Below are 20940 nucleotides of genomic sequence, written 5' to 3' on the forward strand. Positions count from 1 at the left end.
CTTTGTTTCACCTTCAACTCGACAATACAAGTTTCTTAATTGTTATAAATTAATAAAGCGAGCGATGACATTTGTTTAACAAATGTTTGATGTCCAATCTAACCTGGAGTCTCAGTTCACCTTGGTTTTGTTGCCTGCGAGTGTCTCTTATTAGGGCCGTTAATCGCGATTGTCAAAAAATTTATTAGTCTATATACAGTTGCCCATAGCGAACCGCTTGCGTCTTAGATAAAATTCGACGAGAGGTATAAACAGAAGTCAAATCTACTTCTGTACGAAATAATAATAAAACAGATGCCTGAGGCTAAACCCCATGTATTATGGTTAACTATGCGTGGTGTAACATTGCGTGATAGGATAATAGTGAGATACGTGAGCAGTGTGGATTAAAAGAGGACGTAAATGGCAAGTGTACGCTGAATCGGTTAACATAAGGCGACCGTGGATGGTGGAATCAGGTTAGGTACGGCTTGTCGGGCAAACCTGGATCATAACCGGGAGGTGCAATAGTCCCTCCTAGTTAAAAGTACCCATAACTGACGAGCACGCGTGGTAAATGTCATGAAAACGGCCTGACCCGTGATGATATAGATAAATATAATATTTAGTAGATATTTTATACTGTGGCTTATTAAAAACTATTTACGTCGACGTAAGTTTCGGAAACGCATATTCAGATGTTAATGAAATGCCGATATTATTTTAAAACGAGTTTGTTTTGTTTAAATTATAGTGTTTTTTTTTTTGAGCAATTAATGTGAACGTTAATATGTTGGTCCCCAGCGCCACTACGTAAAGCTTCAAGAGGAGTTGGCGCGCCTCCCAGTTCCCCCGGGGCTGGAGGAGTTGGACGAGCCCTTCCAGCTGCCGGCTGCCCCGGCCCCGCCGCCTGCGCCCGCGCAGCCCCCGCCTGTCGATATCGATCACGACATGGAGAAGATCGTCGCGCAGGTGAATTAATTACATGTTTGGATATGGGGTATAGTAATATGTTTTTACTTCGGAATATACCTTGAGCTTAAATATGAAATTGTTAATAAAATTATGTCTTCTGTAAATTTTCGCCTCCGTGGCTTAGTCGTGTAACTCTGAACTCGGCTAGTCCTATAGTAACTATATTCGAAGTTACATAACAACTATTACTTTCTTTTAAAAAACTTAGTAATTTTTCTACTTTTTCTACACTTTACAATTCTAAGAAAAACTAACATTTTAGCACTCCCTCCTACAATTACCTTTTTTACAAAAGGTTTCTTGTTGTTACATAGGCATATACCCTCTTTAAATGGCCTATTCAACAAAAAAATAAAAGATAATCGATTCGGTTTATCAGATTAAAGAAAAATTGATGAATCAAATAATTAGTCAATCATTGGATCAAGTATTATAAAATACTTTACACATATTTCTCATAAGTGTTACTTGCTTGCTTTCATTCGGGTCCAATACAAGACATTCTGCCCTTTCAGATCCTCGAGTGAAGAGTGACGGATGGCTGCTGAGCGTCATTACCCGAGCGCCTTCTTGCTGCTTGTGTACCACGAGCACACCAGAAGACACGTTGTACATAAACATGTATTACTTGTGTTGCAGTATTCACACGCGAGCTAATTCAATCAATGTTCACGTGCCGTACGCCGGACACGTACGTAAACGTAGACGTACAAATTTTGCATTGACGTATAAAGTTACCAGTTTCATTGTGCAGTTAATTCGTGATTTGCGTTGTCGCCTAGCGGTTAATTCGTTTCTCGAACCAATTTCTATGAAAACTGATTTTTTCTACACGTTGGTTAATTTTGAATTTTGTAATAATATATGAAAGGCGACTGCACAATTGTGTAAACATATGATTAATAGATTATCGTGGAGGTTAGATAAATCCAATTGTTCTATGTCAACGCAGACCGTAAAATGCATTTAGCTCGATGTCGTTACGTCTTTAATATAAAATAGCTGAAATGTTTCCGTTTATATTTATTACGCAATTTTCGACGCTTATTATCCGGTCGTGATTTGCGCGTTTTGGTAAAGTATATTTTATTTGTAACAGTTTCGTTTTTAGTATGTTTTTTATTTAGGCGACTTAACTTAGCGTTTAGTGCTCGTTTAGTTTAACATGTATTGTGATATTATAGGGTTCATTACCCGATAAGTTATTTTATCCGCATCATACTCAAATATTGTATAGCGCGCGATGTGTACACAGCAGTGCGATCGTTTAGCGAATTTGAATTATTGCTTGATTATATTTAGAGTTTATTTTTCAATACCTCGTGTCGCGTGTACATATCCCACAGAGCGACGTCCCGCCCCGCGCTCGGACGGCTCGTAAATAACTATGTATTATATAGACATGTTAAATTATAATTTATGTATATAAAAACTTTGCGATCTTTTGTATTAAGATTATGGTAATGTAAAAATTGGGCACCGAATTATGCTTTGGAGAATGAGACAATGAAGTTCTTTTCGGATTTAGCTGTGAAGTTTATTTCGTGACAATAATACATAAAAATTATTTTGACTCGTACATCTGAAGGAGGAGGCCGACAACTTTACACTAACTGATGAATTTCTGCATTGTTCTGTATGTGTACGTTTCAGATCATTTCAACCCTGTTATATTGACTGTGAAATTCGGGATGTAAATAAAATTTATGTTACTGCATAATTAGTTTTATTAAAAAAAATCGTTTATATATGAATAAAACACATATTGTTTAATCGTGTTTAAAAATACCACATTTCATACAAAGGTTATATAAGTATATCATAGATATTATTAGATTGAACACTAAAATACTGTTATACAAATTAACAGTTATTACGCAGCAATTTTTTATGATTGCTTCCGTATCGCTGCAAGTCTGTTACTTCATAAAAAAACGCGTAAATCGTTATCAAGACACTTTGTTTCACATTCTTCTTGTGTTTGGAACCTAGAAAACATAAATAGATTACACTAAAGTTTACTTTATTTAACCTAACGATAATTCCCCGTTGTATAAATATTTCAGATTGGAAGCTTAAGTAAGCTTTTAAGTATAAAGCAGTGAATATATATATTAGAGAACAATACAACCATCAGTTACCTTCCTTAACGATTTTTCAAAATAAATACCTGTTACTATTTCCATTGCATCCACTGTACATAAATTTAAAGCATTTATCTTCAAATTCGTTATAGTACCATTGTGCGATTTGACCCGTACAGTCCCCTACATCAGGATCTAGCTGACAAGGATCTGCGAATTAAAGCATTTTAAATTATATTATCTATAGATCTCATACCATAGTGAGACTAACAATTGTTCAACAAATATTGCTATTTAAAAACGAAATCAGTAGTATATAACACAGTCTAACTAAATCACTGATCAGTTGCAGATCGTCACAGTGTCATAGTGTGTAAACGAAATTTGTCAAAAATCACTTTATATGCTGACAGTTTTATTATACATTTGGTTAGGTAAAATATGTGATACTAACTATCGTGTGGTCTACATATATATTGACACTCGTCAATACTAGAGAACCGATTAGGACTGCCACGGCATCCGCCATAAATAAAGTTTTCGCATCGTTTCCTTTCTGAATTATAGTATACTTTTTGTACAGCCTCGTGACAGGGCCCCGAGTCCTTTGGATAGCTGCAAACATCTGTTACACAACTTTAGTTTAAGTGATATACATACCAAGTATAGTTATTATCTATGACCTTTCTCGCGCGGACACAGCTGAATATGGTTAGTTTAGTCATAACAAATTTATTGGCGTGCATGTTAAGGAAAACGATATATAATATAATCATGCAATATTCGCTAGACATGTTACGCCAGCGTGCTAAGCCAGTTTTACTTAACGAACAAACGAAGTTTATTTCGCTTCCTTTAACTGCAAAAAATCAATTGTCCCATTTTCGTAAATGATTGGGTTAAGTAAATGCTCCATCGATTGATAAACACGAAAATATATACCTGAGTATATTAAAGAAGAAATTATGCTTACTTACCTATATCTTGGTAAATTCCACATTCTCTCTGACAACCTTCTTCAGAAGCAAATGTAGCTGTGATCCTACATGAACGCCCGGAGTCTGCATTGTCAAAGGAAACACAAGTCCCGTGAGTCACATTAAAGTACCAAACCTTGCCAGGTTTCTTACACTCTTCCAGATTGGAGGATATCTCACAAATACCCGCTATAAAACGCTAAAAAATAAAGCATATTGCAACTAATTATTTAAACAAATGACTGAACAATAGAGTTACTTACGGCGTAAGTCTTTAGATAAAGTTGAAATTGTGATTATTATTCGCTTAGTGATACATTAGGTCACAACTGGGGATCTTGCACCGTGCAAAACGTTAGAATATAAAACGAAAAACAAAATTGTAGCGTATTTCGTTTAATTGTGATCTGTCATATATGAACGGATCATACACGTGTCTGTGTATATTTTGCAATAGATACAGTTGAACAATCACAATCGTACGTTGTATCGTTTAGTTTTTAATTTTACATTCAACTTCTAAGTGACGATACTTAAAATATTTATAAATAAACAAATCTCCATTGTGATTACCGGAAATTCGACTTCGTAATCAAGTGCAACAAATGTTCCTGTTTTGCACCGACGTTCGCAATCCTGCAGTGTTTTGAAACTAAAACAAACATTTCCAGTTGTTAAACGAATAATTCGGGGTGCCGGGATCATCATCGCGTCTTCATGAATCATACATTAGGTACACTATATCACAGAAAACAGTACAGACTCATGGGAAAAAACTATTGACTGTTCCTTATCTTGCAGTCCAATGATAACATATCTCTAACTCAAAAATAATTGTAATTATCCCACGAGTCTAAATCCATTTTTAAATAATCCAAAAGAATTAATGATGGAGATCTAAAGGGGGCCCCGCTATACGTATTTTCTCAAATGATGTACTGGATCCCAGATACACTTGCAGCCCTTATGTCAAAACATCGCTGGTTCCAGGCAAACCATTCTTTTAAAACCACTCACAGATGAGATGTCTAGGCCTGCCTTCAAATTCAGTCTACGGAAAAATTTCTAAACCCTGTAAATTCATTTAAACCAGCTTCAACTGCTGGCTTGGATGGGCCGTCAACAAGCACTTAAAAAGCGTTAAAGGGACCAAATTTTTAAAATGTTTTCATTTTATTTTATTAATTTGAGATTATTTTTAATATTATTATGTAGGTTAAGAATTGTAAATACCTACTATATATTTGATTGTAATGTGTAGGTTTTATTTTGTTTATATATTTAATTACTAGTAATCTTACAGCTAACATACACATTATAAAACAAAACAGATTAGTTAATACAGAAAGCCAAAACAGATTACATAGATTAACAATATATATATAACAGAAAACAAGTACCTAAATACATTTATAGACAAAATATATTTTAAAAAAATAAACTAAAGAAAACAGAAATTTAACATTTGAAACAGCAAATAATAATTAATATTTCAAATTACTGCTTAAACAAAATCAGTCTTCCCGCCTCTTCAATAACTTCCTCACATCTTCTATGGTAAGGTGGAAAATATCAATATTCTCATATTCTCATAGACGCACAGGAACAATTTTATGTATCTTGTCGCATAAGGAGGAGGGATTTTAATAGAAATTAAGTTTTAATAAACGATTTCGGCAATAAAGGAAAAGAATAGTCTACAACAATAATAACGGTTGTCATTAGTTTATACTTCACAAAATGTGTGTAATGCACACACATGCTGAATTCCAATCTTCATCCAAATTGAAGCGTTTTCTGTTGTTTTAAATGATACATACACCTTTACACTTATAACATATAGAGCTGAAATACAATTTAACCAGTATGATTTAAAATCTTACCTATTTTCGTTGTTTCCACAAATATTTACACCATAGAGGATGCAGGAGTCAGTAGCTGCATCATAAAACCACTCAGTCCCATTACTATTACACGAAGTTTTGACTGTAGGTAGTTTGCATATATCTAGAGGCAATAATGAAATATTAATAAAAAAATATTTTTTTATAGTCAAAGTTAAAAATCATTTATTCAAATAAGTTAACACAATGTACACTTATAGTTGGAGAGACCAAGAGGGGATTTCGCGATTTACTCCAGCGTGGCAGATTAATATACAACCTTGTACCCGGTTAAGTATCTCTACCAAATATGAGCTCCATATATATGGCCGCCCGTCAAGGATAAAGAATGACATCTTAAGTAATAAATAAAATAAATTAAAGTGTGGCTTGGATGAAAGCACTGTATCTCACATACTATTTAATTGTCAAAAACTAACTTATCCTCTTTATGACGTTCTTCGCCCTAAAGTCCCCCGTCCTTTATGTGTTAAATGTTTGTGTTTAGTCCATATTGTAGATTTTTATGTAAATATATAGAAAGCAATAGAATTAAAGTGTAATATATATAAATTATTCATAAATAGTATTTAATAATGCTTTTACTCATATTTGTGTTGTCTGTGCTGTCTCAAAACTAACAATCGAATTTCAAGTATTTTTTTTGTGCATAGTCAAAATTAACTTAATTATTTTTACCGATCAATCAACTCCATCTATACGACACTGGCGAAGTACCTTGTGCCCAGTTGGCATAAATAAAAGCCATAAACAAGAAAAAAAAAAACAAAGATTTGTGTCAGATTGTCAAAGATCCTCTATCAGCAGGAAGCATGGCGAAATAGAAGTCTCGTGGGAACAACACGCAAATACATAGTCGTAATAACAAACATCACCGCATACACGAATCAAGTCCGACCGGTCACCACAAGCAGCACCCGTTCATAGGAATGCAATAAAGGAAATGAACTGTTTAAGCAGTAAAAGTCTTTTATGAAACTTTCTTCGCAAGACAAATTTAATTTAGTTACCAAATAATTATACAATAACAGTTAAATTAGTCAACGAATAAATGGCTTCCCATATCTTACCTTGCAACATACATTGGCGATGGCATATCTCCTTTGATGGGAAGTTATTAGTGTTGCCCCCACAACCCCCGTATTGGAACTGCACACAGTCATCTCTCTGAGTATCATAACCCCATCGATTTATGCTATCAGAGCAAGGTCCACTATTTAGTTCCAGGTAACAGACGACTGTGTACAAATATGTCAGTTCATTTTTGATAAATTTGGATTTATGTCAGTCACATAATTTGTTAAAAACTTCAGCTGTATGAAGGGCAAGTTATTTCCTATAGTAATAGATAGTGATAGACTTTAAAGATGAATAAAACTTTTTATTAGTATATATTTGTGACTAAAGTTCAAAGGAAAAAATGGTTAATATTTGGAAAAACAATACTTACTGGGCTTTTCTATCTCAGGACGCACAACTTCTAACTCGATTTTTTCGTCACATTGATTCATGCACGTTTCTATGCTGTCAAAATTGTTTGCATTTCTACTATTTCCGAAAAAAAATCTACACCTAAAAATCGTATTATACCATACCATAAGTAACTCCGGGATAAATATAAATTCTAAAAGTGAAGTTTTTGCTTAGACTTAGAGCGTAAATTATAATTTTTGGAATACCTTCTCGACGCCATGTCATAAAACCAACGCGGGTCACAGTGATAACAATTTTCATATAGAAGAGGAAGAGTGCATATGTCTTCCCTCTCTGAAATATAAAAGAATATATAGAAATCGGAGGAATATAAAAGAAACTATTTATAAATTTAATTGACAGAACTTAAGCGGTATTACTTTCAGCAATTGCCCCTATATAAAAAGAACAATAATCCTTTCGCTAAACATTATGAGTAGGATTAATAGTTATATTAATATAATCTTACAAATAATAGAATGCTTACGTTTAGGACATGCGCTGGCACACTCTTTTTCACTGTCAAACCGATTACCATTGCCTCCACAGCCTGTGTAATAGAAGGGCAAACATCGATTCTCAGTCTGGCTGAAAGACCAGACTGGCCGTTTTTCAGTACAGTTACCTGCCTCTTGTGGAAGAATGCATTCCGCTGTGTAATAATTATTATCATTAGTCTAAAAAAGTGTTGTATTAAACAAGAATTTATTTCAAATTGTCACCTTGCAGGGCGCCTGGAGGGTTGCACCGCTGCATGCAGGCGGCTTCTGAGTCGAATCTGTTTGAATTACCCCCACAGCCTCCCCAAATGAACTGAGAGCAGCGGCGTGAGTTAGGATCGTAGCCCCAGCGGAGAAAGGTGCCAGCACACGAACCACGCTCCAATGAGAGGTTACATTTATCTAAGTATAAAATTTTTAAAACAATGTTTTTTTCTAACACTATAACAAGCACAAAAGCTTGGCTTTTGTTAAACAGAAAGAAATCTGTCGCCGAGCTGGTCCGGCAGGATATGAAACTTTTTATTCCATTGTCTGCAGTGACGATCTTTAAATCTCGGTTTAATCGTCCTTACATAGAAAGCGAGAGTGATTTAATTAAAGCCTACCATGAACTTTCTTAAAACAATCCAGTTGCGATGCAGTTGAGTTTAGGTACCTAAAGTCAATTTTTTCGTACCATGACCTTCCTATAAGCTGAAGCGTATTTGCATCGCAAGAACGAATCAAAGAACGATACTTGTTTTTGAGGTGTCAAACTTGCTTCGACAGATGTTTCTATAAAAATAAATCATAATATTATGGCTTTATATAATATATATTTATTTCAAAACTATTCTTTCGATATATTTAAAATCTAAAGTTTTCTGATGCTTGGATAGTTGACACTTATTATTTTTAATCGTTTTTGAAAGGAGCTTTCAATACCTCATGTTTACAAAATTTCAGTTTTATAAATATAGTTTTACAAATTGTTTAACTTATAAATATGATAAGTATTGTTCACAACGGTGTTGTTGTTTTCTTGTATAAATAAATACCTATATGGAAGGTATTTCTGATACCCTGAATTCCTGGAGGAAAATCATAAGTACTATAATAAAAGATAATAAAAATGAATTCCTTCAAATTGTATGAAATTAGTTGATACGTTAACTAATTCATATAATATAAATAATTATATTTTCTTTACAGCTTAACCTGGCTAACCAAACTCGCTGAATTGAGAGATTATATGAATATTTTTAATTGGATATAAACATCCAATCTTATTATTTACCTATTATAAATTTGAAACATACCTATGTTTATTTAAACAACAAAAAGCAGAGTAGAATTCATGAACACAATGAGGAACATTTTATTATAATAAATACTCGTGATTGCATTCTTATTTATTGTAAAACGAAGAACCAGGCGGCGGCTATTTTTGCAGTATTTACCTATAACAGAATCCTTATCAAGGTTTAGGTGTGTCAATAATTATGCTATATTATGCTTTAAATATACGGAATAATCGTTGAAGAAGTTGATAAAATACACAAAACCCACGCGGGCGGGAGCTGGTTTAAAATAAAATATATATCGGGGAATTATGATTTCGTAAAACCTGCCTAGTTAATTACATAAATATTATTCAACATTGTTTGTGCAATTATTTATAGTTACACTAAATCTTCAATGAATCAAATTCGTTGATCTACTTATAGCTAATTCTAAACTAAAAGCGTATGTGTACACTGTACAATGTGTGTCTATGGACGGCGGGCGGTATCACTTAACATCAGGTTAGCCTCCTGTCCGTTTGTCCGTGTGTTATATATTAGAACAGAACTTTTAAAGAATTAGAAGTAAAAAGAAAAGTTATTTGTTCAATATGACGATCATTTTAAAATGTTAAAAATACAGTTTTACCTTCATTTAGTATGACTTTATAATCTTGAAACGTGTCGGCACCAGCCTCCGTAATACCATCAGCTTCGCATCCATATTTGCTATTAGAACAATCGCATCCTTCTTGATTCGGTCCCTTAGCCTCGGTGACATTATCTTCACAGCAACCGTATATAGTTACTTGGCAGAAACAGTTCTGTAGGTATGGCCCTATGGCGATGGTGATACCATCAGGACAGCATCCAAACTGATACGTATGGCATCCACAACCTTCAAAGTCTACACCGTTGGCTGGAGTAAGCCTTAAAAATATAATTATAGCCATATTTATTACAATATATAGATAATTAAATTTCTGCAAAACAATTAAAAATACTTGTCAGGGCAGCAGCCATGCAGAGAGTATTGACAGCCACACCCCTCGTATTTAGGTCCTCGAGCAGTTGTTACATTATCTGGGCAGCATCCAAAGTGGGCATTCATACAGCTACAGCCTAAGCATAAAATTTAACTAGAAACATTTTTTAGATAAAAATTATAGGTAGGAAACGATATATCTCTTTCTTACCTTCAAATTGCGGTCCTTCAGCCGGCTTATAGTTATCGGGACAGCAACCGAATCTGGAACGCAAACAACAACCTTCGTTCTGAGGTCCATGCGCTGGAGTCTCACCGTCCGAACAGCAGCCGTAAGCTGTTGCCTCGCAGAACTTATCACTCCCTTGTGGACCTATTAATTCTCATCTTAATAAAAACAGATGTTCTGGGATCGTAATTATATTCTAATGTCATATTGTGGTTTGACTAAAATGAAACAGCTCAGCACTTTAGTTGGAACACTATTATGACTGTTCTTTATAAAATAACATGCATGAGATAGTGTTACCTGTGACATCTATATCTGCCTGTGTTTTCGTATTGGAGTAAATACTATTTTCCAAAGTCGAAGTAAGCACAAAATCACCAATTGCTACCTAAAAGATTAATTTTCCTAGTAATTGAAACTATCAAGAAAAGTTACTTAACTGAAACATTTGTATGCTTTCGCGTAGTGTTAAAAATAGTAAGTTGCTGTAATTATTGCCGAAACTTGAAAAGTTTTACTTTTTTTTTTTAATATTAGATGATTAAATTCAAAAACATACCAGTGTGAACTCATTTGTCTCTATTGCAGCTTCAGTAGTGTATTTGTAATCTCGAAATCCCTCGAAGTCATTTTTATACTTTTCATAATTTACGGAATCTGTTAAAGACAGATTAAAAAAAAATGGATTTCTTTCCAAACATAATCTATATTCATTTAGGTTCACATCTTTAACCTATAGAAAAGGTCGTAAGTAAAGTATCAGGAAAGTACATTCATAGTATTAGCTTTTAAAATCTAATCAATTCGCCATTATTTAAACGTTATAAAACATCAATAGCATACTTGTATTACTAACATTTGTGAGATAAAATTCCTGCCATTGTATGCATGTTACACAATATAATATTTTTTACCTTTTTCCTGGGTCTTAGAACAGTCTATAATTATGGGTATAAAGAACACGAATCTGAAATAGCAATAAAACGTATAAAAAAGTAAAAATGTGTTTAAGGAGATTAATTAAAAACAAAACAATAGGTTCGTCTTACCCTGAAACGGTCCCTTTCATGATACTCTTATGTATTTACCTCACTGTGGTTAAAATATATTTATACAAACGATGTAAGTACAAGAGACGCAACTTAAATTGAACTGAACATTGTGTTTTAGTCAAATTAACGCGTATTATCGCTTCCGTTTGATTATTATCAAATGTATTAATAAAATGCTAATCATATTTGTTAAAAGCGTTTTCCTCGGTGACAACTAGCAATATTGTATTGTATAATTATTCTCTTATATCACCAACAACAAACTACTTCTCGTATAGAAGTAGTTTTTTGTTAATTCATCTAGTTTATTGTAAAATCATTTTGTGTATATTTTTCATGATAACTTATTCACAATATATAAAAATAATGATGTCGTTCTGCTGACAAAGGGAGGCATCGTTGGGTGCTCCCTTATAAATAAACGATTTCGATAAGTTTTAGCTAAGTTCTCAGTATAATGAGTAATTTTAAACAACTCTGCGTTATTTCAATGAAATAAATAAAATTAAACCGATAATAGATTTTATTATAGCAATAAGTATTTGTATCTAAGTGAAGTTAGTAGGAGTATAGACGACTGGCACCATATCTGTAACTTGCTAATACATAGGATCTACAGCCGGGAAATGTGCTAATCTAGTTCCAATAATCATCTTCATGGTGGTTTAAAGTTCTCATAGGGTCCACCTGTCCAGACTCGATGCAGGATTTGCAACAGAACCTAGAAAATGTATTTAATTAATTGAATATATTATTTTGACATCATGAGTCACATGCAAGTTATGCAGGCTGTTGCTAAGCAGGCCTAAGTAAAATATATTTTTACGAGATCTAACAGTAAAAAACATTCTCAATGGATTTTAATAATAAAAATTGAGTTGCTACATGCAGTATTAGTTAGAATGTTGATGCAATACATACTGCGAGTAGAAATTGTGGTTGCAGAATTTACTCCGCACAACAAGTGTACAATCAGCAAAGAAAGGATTATCTGTACATTCAGACGGTATGTGGAGGCCTGAAAGAATACTTTACGTAAATTTTAATAAAATATTAATATATATAATACATTCAGGGGCGTTACGTTTCAGCTCATAAATGCGCTCTGAGCAGTGATATTTAATCAAAAATCAAATCAAGATATCATAACCTTATGTAGGTGACATAATGTATAAACGTCATAAAACGTGCGTGCGTACAAAGTACAGATGTCAAAAGTGAAACTTCTTTGAAAATAATTATTACTAAGGTAAAAGCCCCAATAGATGATCGTGTACCAGTATATGATCACTCCATGTTTTTGTATATCTATTTATTTTATTATAATTAGCACGTTTTACGTGCTAAATCAATAAATAAAAATCTGCGTTTAATGCACAAGACGTTATGCGACAGAATTGCCATCTAAAGTTCTAATATGTAACTACTAAACGAATACATCAACCAATAGCGTTTATTTTTTCTCGATCTCCCTTTCTCACTCTCTCAATCTTTCGCACTATAGCTTCCTCCCACCTCTCGCTCCATGGCACTATGCGTGATGTGACGTTCGCTCTATCACGATCTTTCACACTTCCTTGCTCCCTACTCTCGCTCCATGGCTATTTTCTTCATTTTTCGCCCTTTCTCACTCTCTCTTAATCGCTCTCAATTGCTCTCTCCCTTTTTTCGTCAAAAACAAAAATCATCATCGTGACGCTAATATTATTATTATTGCGTTTCATCCGTAAAAATTGATGAGGGTAACTCATGCGCCTAAAGAAGTTTCACTTTAAAAATGATTCAAAATTTACATAAATTGCCAATTCCTAAATCAAAGCCATAACAAGTGAGAATTAGCAATAAACTCGACCCTTTTAAATAGCCAAAGTTTTTTTACAAATTGTTAGTAAGCACATGTAACAACTGCAACAACATCACACGTTAAAGCAGTTAATGCATACGCAAACACATAGTAAGAATTCATATACCTAAAACTTTGAAACTAATGAACTTGCTAACTACAATAAAATATGTAATGTATAAAATTTTGTTTTACAAACTGAAACTCATAATAACTTTATTCATATACGAGTAGGCAACCAAATGCACTTATGAACGTCTACAGAAAAGATGTTACATTTATTCTAACGTTACATAAGGTAAAATTTAATAATCGATTATTCTTTATTTCCAATTAATTTTTGATTGAACCAATATAGATCTATTCCAGATATGACACATTGGCTGCACTGACGTTATAGGAACGGTCCGACTAATTATGACAAAGACAATACTTAACCATTGTATGGTCCGGAAGCCACTAATAGTAGAGACTGAACCGAAATCAGGAGCAATGCAATTCTCAACATTTTGTAATGAGATTGTCCCACAGAGGCAATTGCATGAAAACTGATCGCAACGCTGATAGATAACTGGAGAAAGATTGCATTTGATGTCAAATAATAAACGTATACAGGTTGTTATAAAAAAGGGAGAAAACAATTATGAAAAGTCTCGATTATAAATGTAAAACAAACAAGTTATTTAAAAAAATCGAAGCGTAATAAAATTAAGTACAAAGGCCGTTTTGTCGTTGTTCTTAGATGGCGAAGGATTGTACGTTAGTAAAACTTAGTAGAAGTACTACAAAAGTTGAGAGATTTCTCGGAACTCGTGAACTATTTATAAGGTCACACATAAGCGAAAACAAACAACAAATATAAGAGCAGGCTACAAATTTGTTTCATTCATACCATATTGTCCTGTTTACATATGTTTTAATTGCTTTGTTTTGTTCCGTTCGTTTTATATATAGGTCTTATGTATATTTGCACTTGCCTTATCTTTTTTTTCTCATATTGGTGAGAAAACTCAACTGGATTATATCTCTGTATGCAACAAAGTGTTAATAAATAAATATAGTTTATAAACTGAAAGTAAACGTATTGATGCGTTTAAATACATTGCACTATGGGAGTTAAATTTTGATGAAAATGTACATCCTTTATGTATTACTGGGTGTCATCAAATGCGAATCTTTATTAGTTTGACTTAAGATAACTTGCTGACCTCCACATATAGGAAGTACGTAATATTTATAAGTCAACAAAATCTTTCTTCAGATGTTATCTGTATTTGTATAACTAGCGGTTGTTCGCTTTATTCATGTTGAATTACATCCCACGGGATATTTTATTAACCATGACATAACAACATATAAATACAGTAGATTTTCGCGCGTCGACTTTTAACTATTAAAAACTCCGAAGATATTTAAGGCATAATGCATATCCCTGTTATATTTTGAATTTCTTATAAAAAGGAATACTGAGTAAGGGAGCGTTCAAGTATTACGTCACGCAATTTTTGGAGATTCTTGACCCCATGATACGCGCATAACGTTCTGTATCCAATAGTAAAACGTTTCATGACCACCCCCAGTGACTATTCATACCTAAAACTTACCATTATGTGGTATAAAGTACTGGAATGTGGAAAATAATACTAACAATAACGCGTAATTCAATCCCCGCCCCGCATCGTAACGTTTTACAAGAGGAAAATTACGTAATACATGAACGCTCCCTAAGACGCAATTATCTTTTATTAAATGTTATTTTATTTTTCGACGTAACCTTCCTGTAATATACAGCAGCATCTTCCCTTTTTCAATATCTTGTTGACCCATTAAAAATTTTGTACCTCGTCATCATCTTAAAATTGATGGCTTCTGAGATCTTCTTATAACCGCGAAAATAGATAAAAATTACTAGGATTTGCCCTGTGTCAAAGACAAAGTCGCCGTGATAGTAGCTCTATGATTAAAGTAATCGATCAATGGTAGCCATTGATTGTTATTTCGTTTCTGGTTTATATTAGTGAAGCCATGTTTCGTACATAGTTAACCATCGAGCGAAAAAGCGTTTAAGTACTTGTAGTAACAAAGCCAAATAACTCTGTGAAATTCTTAGTTTCATTTTTCTGCGCATTGCTCACACTTCACAATCCAGTGCTCTGACACTTTTTTTTATTATATTTAATAATATTACTTTTTTTTTTATATTTTAACACTTTCTTAAGGATTAATATTTACTTTTCAATTTTTTTTTTATAAGGTTATCCATTTCTCATAAATGTTGTAATTTAATAGATCTTTTGGACAGAGTTACGAAATAACGGTCGATATAATTACCAATGAAAAAATAAAATAAATCATAACTACAACCTCTTTTTTAGGTCTGGGCCTCAGATTTCTGTATCTGTTTCATGATCATTTGTAAAATCGAATAGGCAAGCAGGTGATCAGCCTTCTGTGCCTGACACACGCCGTCGACTTTTTTGGGTGTAAGGCAAGCCGGTTTCCTCAAGATGTTTTCCTTCACCGTTAGAGCTAATGTTAAATGCGCACAGCCGGGGATCGAACCTACGACCTCAGAGATGAGAGTCGCACGCTGAAGCCACAAGGCCAACACTGCTCACAAAAATTACCAATAAGTACAAACTAAAACTAAATCAATACATCGGATGATCTGTATGGGTCACGAAGGCATAAATGTTAGAAGTACTTTCTGATTAGCAACGTTCCAGGAATAGGTTGAGTGCTCAGTATTGAGATATATATGTCGCAGCCAACTAGCTTAATAAGCCGTTCAATTAACAGCCTAGCCTTTATCTAAACAGCGCCGTTTAACTAGTGGCCTTAAAGATATTTGTCTAGATAGTTGGCTGCGACATTTACACCAATATATTCCTCAGGCCTTTTCTTATATACAAATATTTTTTTGTGATATTCCCCTTCAATTTTTCTTCAATCTTCGTAATTAAAATAGGAGCCGACAGTTCTTCCCGTCTGTTCTACGACGTTGTTTTAAACGTTCGTTTGTGTATTTGCCTATATAATTTTACTTTGAGGCACTTTACTTACTGTGCTAGGCGGTTTATATATGGTAGCAATATATGAGAGTAACATACATACGCACATTACGCTAAATAAAAGAGATGATATAGTCATAAATGTTTATTTTCGTTCATATTATTTACACTTGTCACTTTCGATCGACTTAAAAAATATTATGACTCACATTATTATGTTTCCCTAGTGTAACTTAATTTCATTTAAAAATTAAATGAAATAAATAACTTATATAACATGAGGCCTCAATTTAATTGCACATTCACATAATAGATAACTTATTTACTTATTAAAACAATGGAAGCCTTATTGGCGGTGTATATAACTTTTGCATAATACATAATTTACTAGTTGTGACTGAAAACATAGAATAATAGTGTCCTATCTAGTTGTGACGTTAAGCATTCTTAATTATTTACATACGGTTATATTTATATAACCTATACTGTAAGGGAGTATTAGAACCAGCTAATTAATACAAAAGTAATATAGTCTTATAAATATGTATGTTGTATCGACATCGTATTCAATGGAAATTGACCGATATGTTTTGAAATTTAATTAAATAAATAAACATTAAATATGGCACATATGTATTGAAATTAACAGTTACTTCAATGAATTGTACTTACTTTTTAATGAGTCTAGTTTAAAAAAATATAAAAATATCGTTTTTATCTAACAGTCATCGCTTCATTGCGATTGTAAGCCTTTTGTAATCTGGAATAAAATTGTTTTCCTCTTTATAATCGTAACACAGTATTATCTTGATTCTGCTTTCTGTAAAGGCTGGCTAAAAGCTATACATATTTATGTTGAAGATATATCGGACAGTATACATTAAACACTATTATAGTCTACTTCTTTTTGAAGGATTCGTCACCCTGCATCAGCTCCAGCTCGGAAGGGACAAGCTGCCCGGCTTCCACACACGACTTGCAGCAGAACCTATAGATAAAAGAGTTTGTGACTGAATTTGAACCAAACGCTTATTTTGTACTATTTAAACTATAATTTAGATTAAATAAATATACCGAGAATAATATTTGTGACGGCAGTAGTTACTGCGCACGATGAGGTGACAATTGGCGAAGTAGGGGTTGTCCTTGCAAGTCGGTGGGATATACATTCCTGTAGAAGTTTTCAAATATTGATTAAGTGAAAATAAAAAAATAGATTTGGGGTAGTCGTGTACTGTTAAACATAATGACATGGACTTAATGTAATCCTATTTATGTAATACAGGCTATTTTATTTTTTTAATTTTGTGTGATAGAAATAAAAGTCTATATGAATGCATGAAGCTGAAACTCTAAATGAATTGAAATATATTTCAAAATTTTTAACTATTCTTTTTTTACATGTGTCTTTACTAAGACATTATGGAACATTACGATCTAGCCTAACTTAAGACTAATAAGTTTTTTTTAAGTCTAACCTAATTTACTAAAAAGGATTTTTAACATAAGGAAGTGTCCAATAACACTACTTAGTCTCTATTAAAGGGAAGACACTATGTAGTTGTGTTCTATTTTTTCACTCAGTGTTTAGCACTTAATACTAACGTGCACTATCACTAATTCACTAGTTCAAATGATTTCAAAATTCTGCCGATTGATTGGGTGTCCTTGGTGTGAGTTACCTTCAACAATAATCCTAACGGTGGATGAGTGCGAGCTGTAACCGTTGCTGGCTTCGCATGCGTATTCACCAGTGTCATTGGTGTTCGCGTGGGATATCGTCAGGCGTGCCTCTGCAAGAGAAGTACATTAGTATAAATGAATTAAATTATTAAGGTACATATATTTTTGTATAAATAATTTTCATTCAAAACAATGGATTATACGTAATAAATAATGCCTTATGTAAGTAACGCAGAGCTCTTGCTCTGTGTTAGTGAATTAAGAATTGCTCTGTGTTAGTGAATTAAGAATAGTCTTCGACAGTCTTTGTAACGACCCTGGAAAATATGTTCATCGAAAATCATCAATGTAGCATACATAGAAATGTTTCACATTTCGCTAAGCAACTCATGTCTTCTATTTTCATTAAAATCATTATTTTTATAAAAATCCTCAACAGGCCTACCCAACTCTCTTGTATATGAGATTATAATATAATATAGAACTTAGATCAAGTGTTAAAATGAATCTCTTAAATAGTAATTAATTTCGTTAATCTAATGAAATATGAATAATACATAACTTTTATTTTATATTACAATATTTATTACAAACTTATAATTGTACGTAGGTACGTTTCGTTTATTAGAATACTCACCGGTAATCTGTATTCTATTGCTTGACTCTAATGGAACATTATCTTTTAACCATTTAACTACAGGCACAGGGTATCCGTCAACCTCGCAAGGCACTGTGATCACTGTCCCAGCAGACACTTGGGAAGCTTCAGCTAAGATCCTCGTCGTCACAGGTACTAAAATGACATTTATGTACAAATTATTGAACAATTTAATGGTTATGCAAGAAACAAAACAATTCTATGTCTTCATTAGTTGCTTTAATCATTTTGTTTAAAAACAATTAGTGCGTTATCAGTGTCTAAACTATGGCACCGATTTTAGGGATAAGTTGGTATAAATCTCGCATATTAAACACTGATTACTTAGCGCTTAGCCTTATACTAAGGATTTCCTCGCGATATTTCCTTCGTCTAGTATAATATTTGCACATAGATAGGAAAGCTCTGGACACATCTGTTAAAACGCGAACGGCACCGGTTCTCCGCAACTTCGAATTCTTAACGACTTGTCTTCATTTTCGTAGCGCTGATGTCGCTTTGTCGGTAAACGCGTTAAGTTAACGTTGAAGTCAGAATTGCAATCGCTGTTGGTGTTGAGAGTTACAGACTACTGGCAAGGTTGCATCTCGTGGCATAAATTGATTTTATAAATGCAATAAAATCACAGCAAACTTGCATACTTCCCATATTACATCCATAATAATCATAAACGAGGTATTGAATATTTTCTTAACTTACGTTTTTACCCAGTGAAATACGAACGACGTCTAATAATTTTGTAGCTATAACACTGAATGCAATAGTACCAATATTATATTAACCATGCAGCATGCATTAGCTAAAAAAATCACATGCAAAAAGCTTCCCAAACAGGCTTGACCTTACCAGTATAAACAGGTACTTCAATTTTAGGGGCTTGTGTAGTAGTCGTTCCTTCAGTTTGAGGTTCTTGGGACGGCCGAGACAATAGAGGGTCTATATAGTTTCCAATAGGTTTGGCAGTTAGTTCTTGCACTTCAAAGGCCCATTCAGCTGGTTTTTCTAAACCATTGTAAGCTTGGCAAATATATTCTCCGAGCGTCTCTGCGTTCAACTGACGAATTTGTAAAACATTTCCTCTTGCTTCATACAGTGTGCTGCTGTATGGAATCATTGGGCCACTTTTGCCTTTGTACCAATAGATCGATGGTGGAGGGTAGCCAAATGCAAGACATCGGATATTGAGTGGTTCTCCCAGGCTTCCATAAATTATCTCATTTGGTACATTGCTGATTCCAGCAGGACCGTCCACAGGATCTAACCGTGCCCATATTATTAGCAATTATTCTACTTGAGGTTGCAGATGTTTTTTGTCATTAACAAGTAATTCAAAGGAAAGATCTCAAGACCAAAAACAGTCTGCAAACTCATGTTAATGAACAACCCAAAAACAAAACTTATCTTAATTAGCCTTTGCGTTAAACATATATTAGATGAAGAACGTAATGTAAACTCGAGTATAATCATATTAGACCATTTTGGTGTTGTAAAAGAATTTATGTTGACAGAATATATAATGCTAAGGCTAATTAATTTGACGTTAGTAAACCTTGCGTTGCTCCCGCGCACCCATAAATAAAACTTAACACAATAAGCGGTAACATCGCGGCGTTTAGAGGCAGACTGGCGCCAAACAGATCAGTCAAAGTAGACAGTACAGACTGTATACTGCAAAAACACTGGCCATCACCATACTAGCAAAGTGTTGTAACTTTATATTTTCGGTATAAACATCTGGATAAGATCTCAGTTACGTAAACAAACAGTTTTGTTATACAGTTTGAATATAAATATTTAATTTTTATAACATTACATTTAAGGATTTGGTACAATAAAAATAAACGAATAACGCTAAAATTCGTACGTTATGTAAGTAATTTAACAAGTTGCATTCTTTTACTTCTCTACCGCAATTTCGTTATCGAAAATATGTCATTAGAGGTTGTTAGCCCGCGAGTCATCTCGCATGTCGATAACTATACACATACAGTTAAGAAATTATATTACCGCCCATTGTGTCGTTAAGAAAAGAATTAACCTTGCAATCATTGTAACCCTCTTATTCACAAAAATATAAGATAGCCCTGAATATTTTGATTATATTACTATTTAATATTTAATAACATATTGTTTAACTAATTCGGGCTTATAGTATGATTATGAACAAGACTGTTTTAAGAAAGAAATAGAAAGATTTGTGCATAGATCGTGCATGTCATTCAATTAAAAATTCATGTAAATTCTATATTCTTCTACAAAGCCGAAATTGCCAGTCAGTTTTAAAATGACTTTAAGACAGCATTCTGTTGCGATTATGAAACC

The 20940-nt window shown here is 33.5% G+C and overlaps 3 protein-coding genes across 9 annotated transcripts in view; 1 reads left to right on the top strand and 2 right to left on the bottom strand.

The window, feature by feature from the left end:
• LOC123716727 (baculoviral IAP repeat-containing protein 6) overlaps positions 1–2671 on the top strand; it is a 36400-nt gene extending 33729 nt beyond the window's left edge. For 4 of the 5 annotated variants that reach the window (XM_045672596.1, XM_045672598.1, XM_045672600.1 and 1 more), the window contains exons 58-59: positions 784–951; positions 1470–2671. In XM_045672596.1, coding sequence (XP_045528552.1) covers positions 784–951; positions 1470–1481 — 180 coding nt within the window. In that variant the 3' untranslated portion in view covers positions 1482–2671. Of the gene's footprint in view, positions 1–783; positions 980–1469 lie in introns of all 5 variants that reach the window. The other variant, XM_045672597.1, reaches the window with a different exon arrangement.
• Positions 2672–2674: 3 nt separating this feature from the next.
• Positions 2675–13850, bottom strand: LOC123716728 (papilin-like). Its single transcript, XM_045672601.1, has 20 exons — positions 13705–13850; positions 12345–12441; positions 11421–12144; positions 11286–11338; positions 10931–11028; positions 10672–10759; positions 10354–10515; positions 10162–10279; positions 9807–10087; positions 8115–8294; positions 7880–8044; positions 7599–7686; positions 7370–7491; positions 6990–7157; positions 5899–6022; positions 4589–4667; positions 4016–4214; positions 3493–3663; positions 3125–3248; positions 2675–2942 (listed from the first exon to the last, which is right to left on the bottom strand). Exons 3-20 carry the CDS (start codon positions 11438–11440, stop codon positions 2879–2881), a joined length of 2304 nt encoding a protein of 767 aa, XP_045528557.1. The 5' UTR covers positions 11441–12144; positions 12345–12441; positions 13705–13850; the 3' UTR covers positions 2675–2878.
• A 2557-nt stretch (positions 13851–16407) lies between these two features.
• The window catches only part of LOC123716169 (papilin), a 63788-nt gene continuing 59255 nt past the window's right edge, over positions 16408–20940 (bottom strand). For 2 of the 3 annotated variants that reach the window (XM_045671777.1, XM_045671776.1), the window contains 5 exons: positions 19465–19875; positions 18598–18753; positions 17960–18070; positions 17352–17448; positions 16408–17265 (listed from right to left, as the gene is read on the bottom strand). In XM_045671777.1, the coding sequence (XP_045527733.1) occupies positions 17175–17265; positions 17352–17448; positions 17960–18070; positions 18598–18753; positions 19465–19875 (866 nt within the window). In that variant the 3' untranslated portion in view covers positions 16408–17174. The remainder of the gene's footprint in view (positions 17266–17351; positions 17449–17959; positions 18071–18597; positions 18754–19464; positions 19876–20940) is intronic. The other variant, XM_045671778.1, reaches the window with a different exon arrangement.

This window comes from Pieris brassicae, chromosome 11, assembly GCF_905147105.1.
Source record: "Pieris brassicae chromosome 11, ilPieBrab1.1, whole genome shotgun sequence".
Lineage (NCBI taxonomy): Eukaryota > Metazoa > Arthropoda > Insecta > Lepidoptera > Pieridae > Pieris > Pieris brassicae.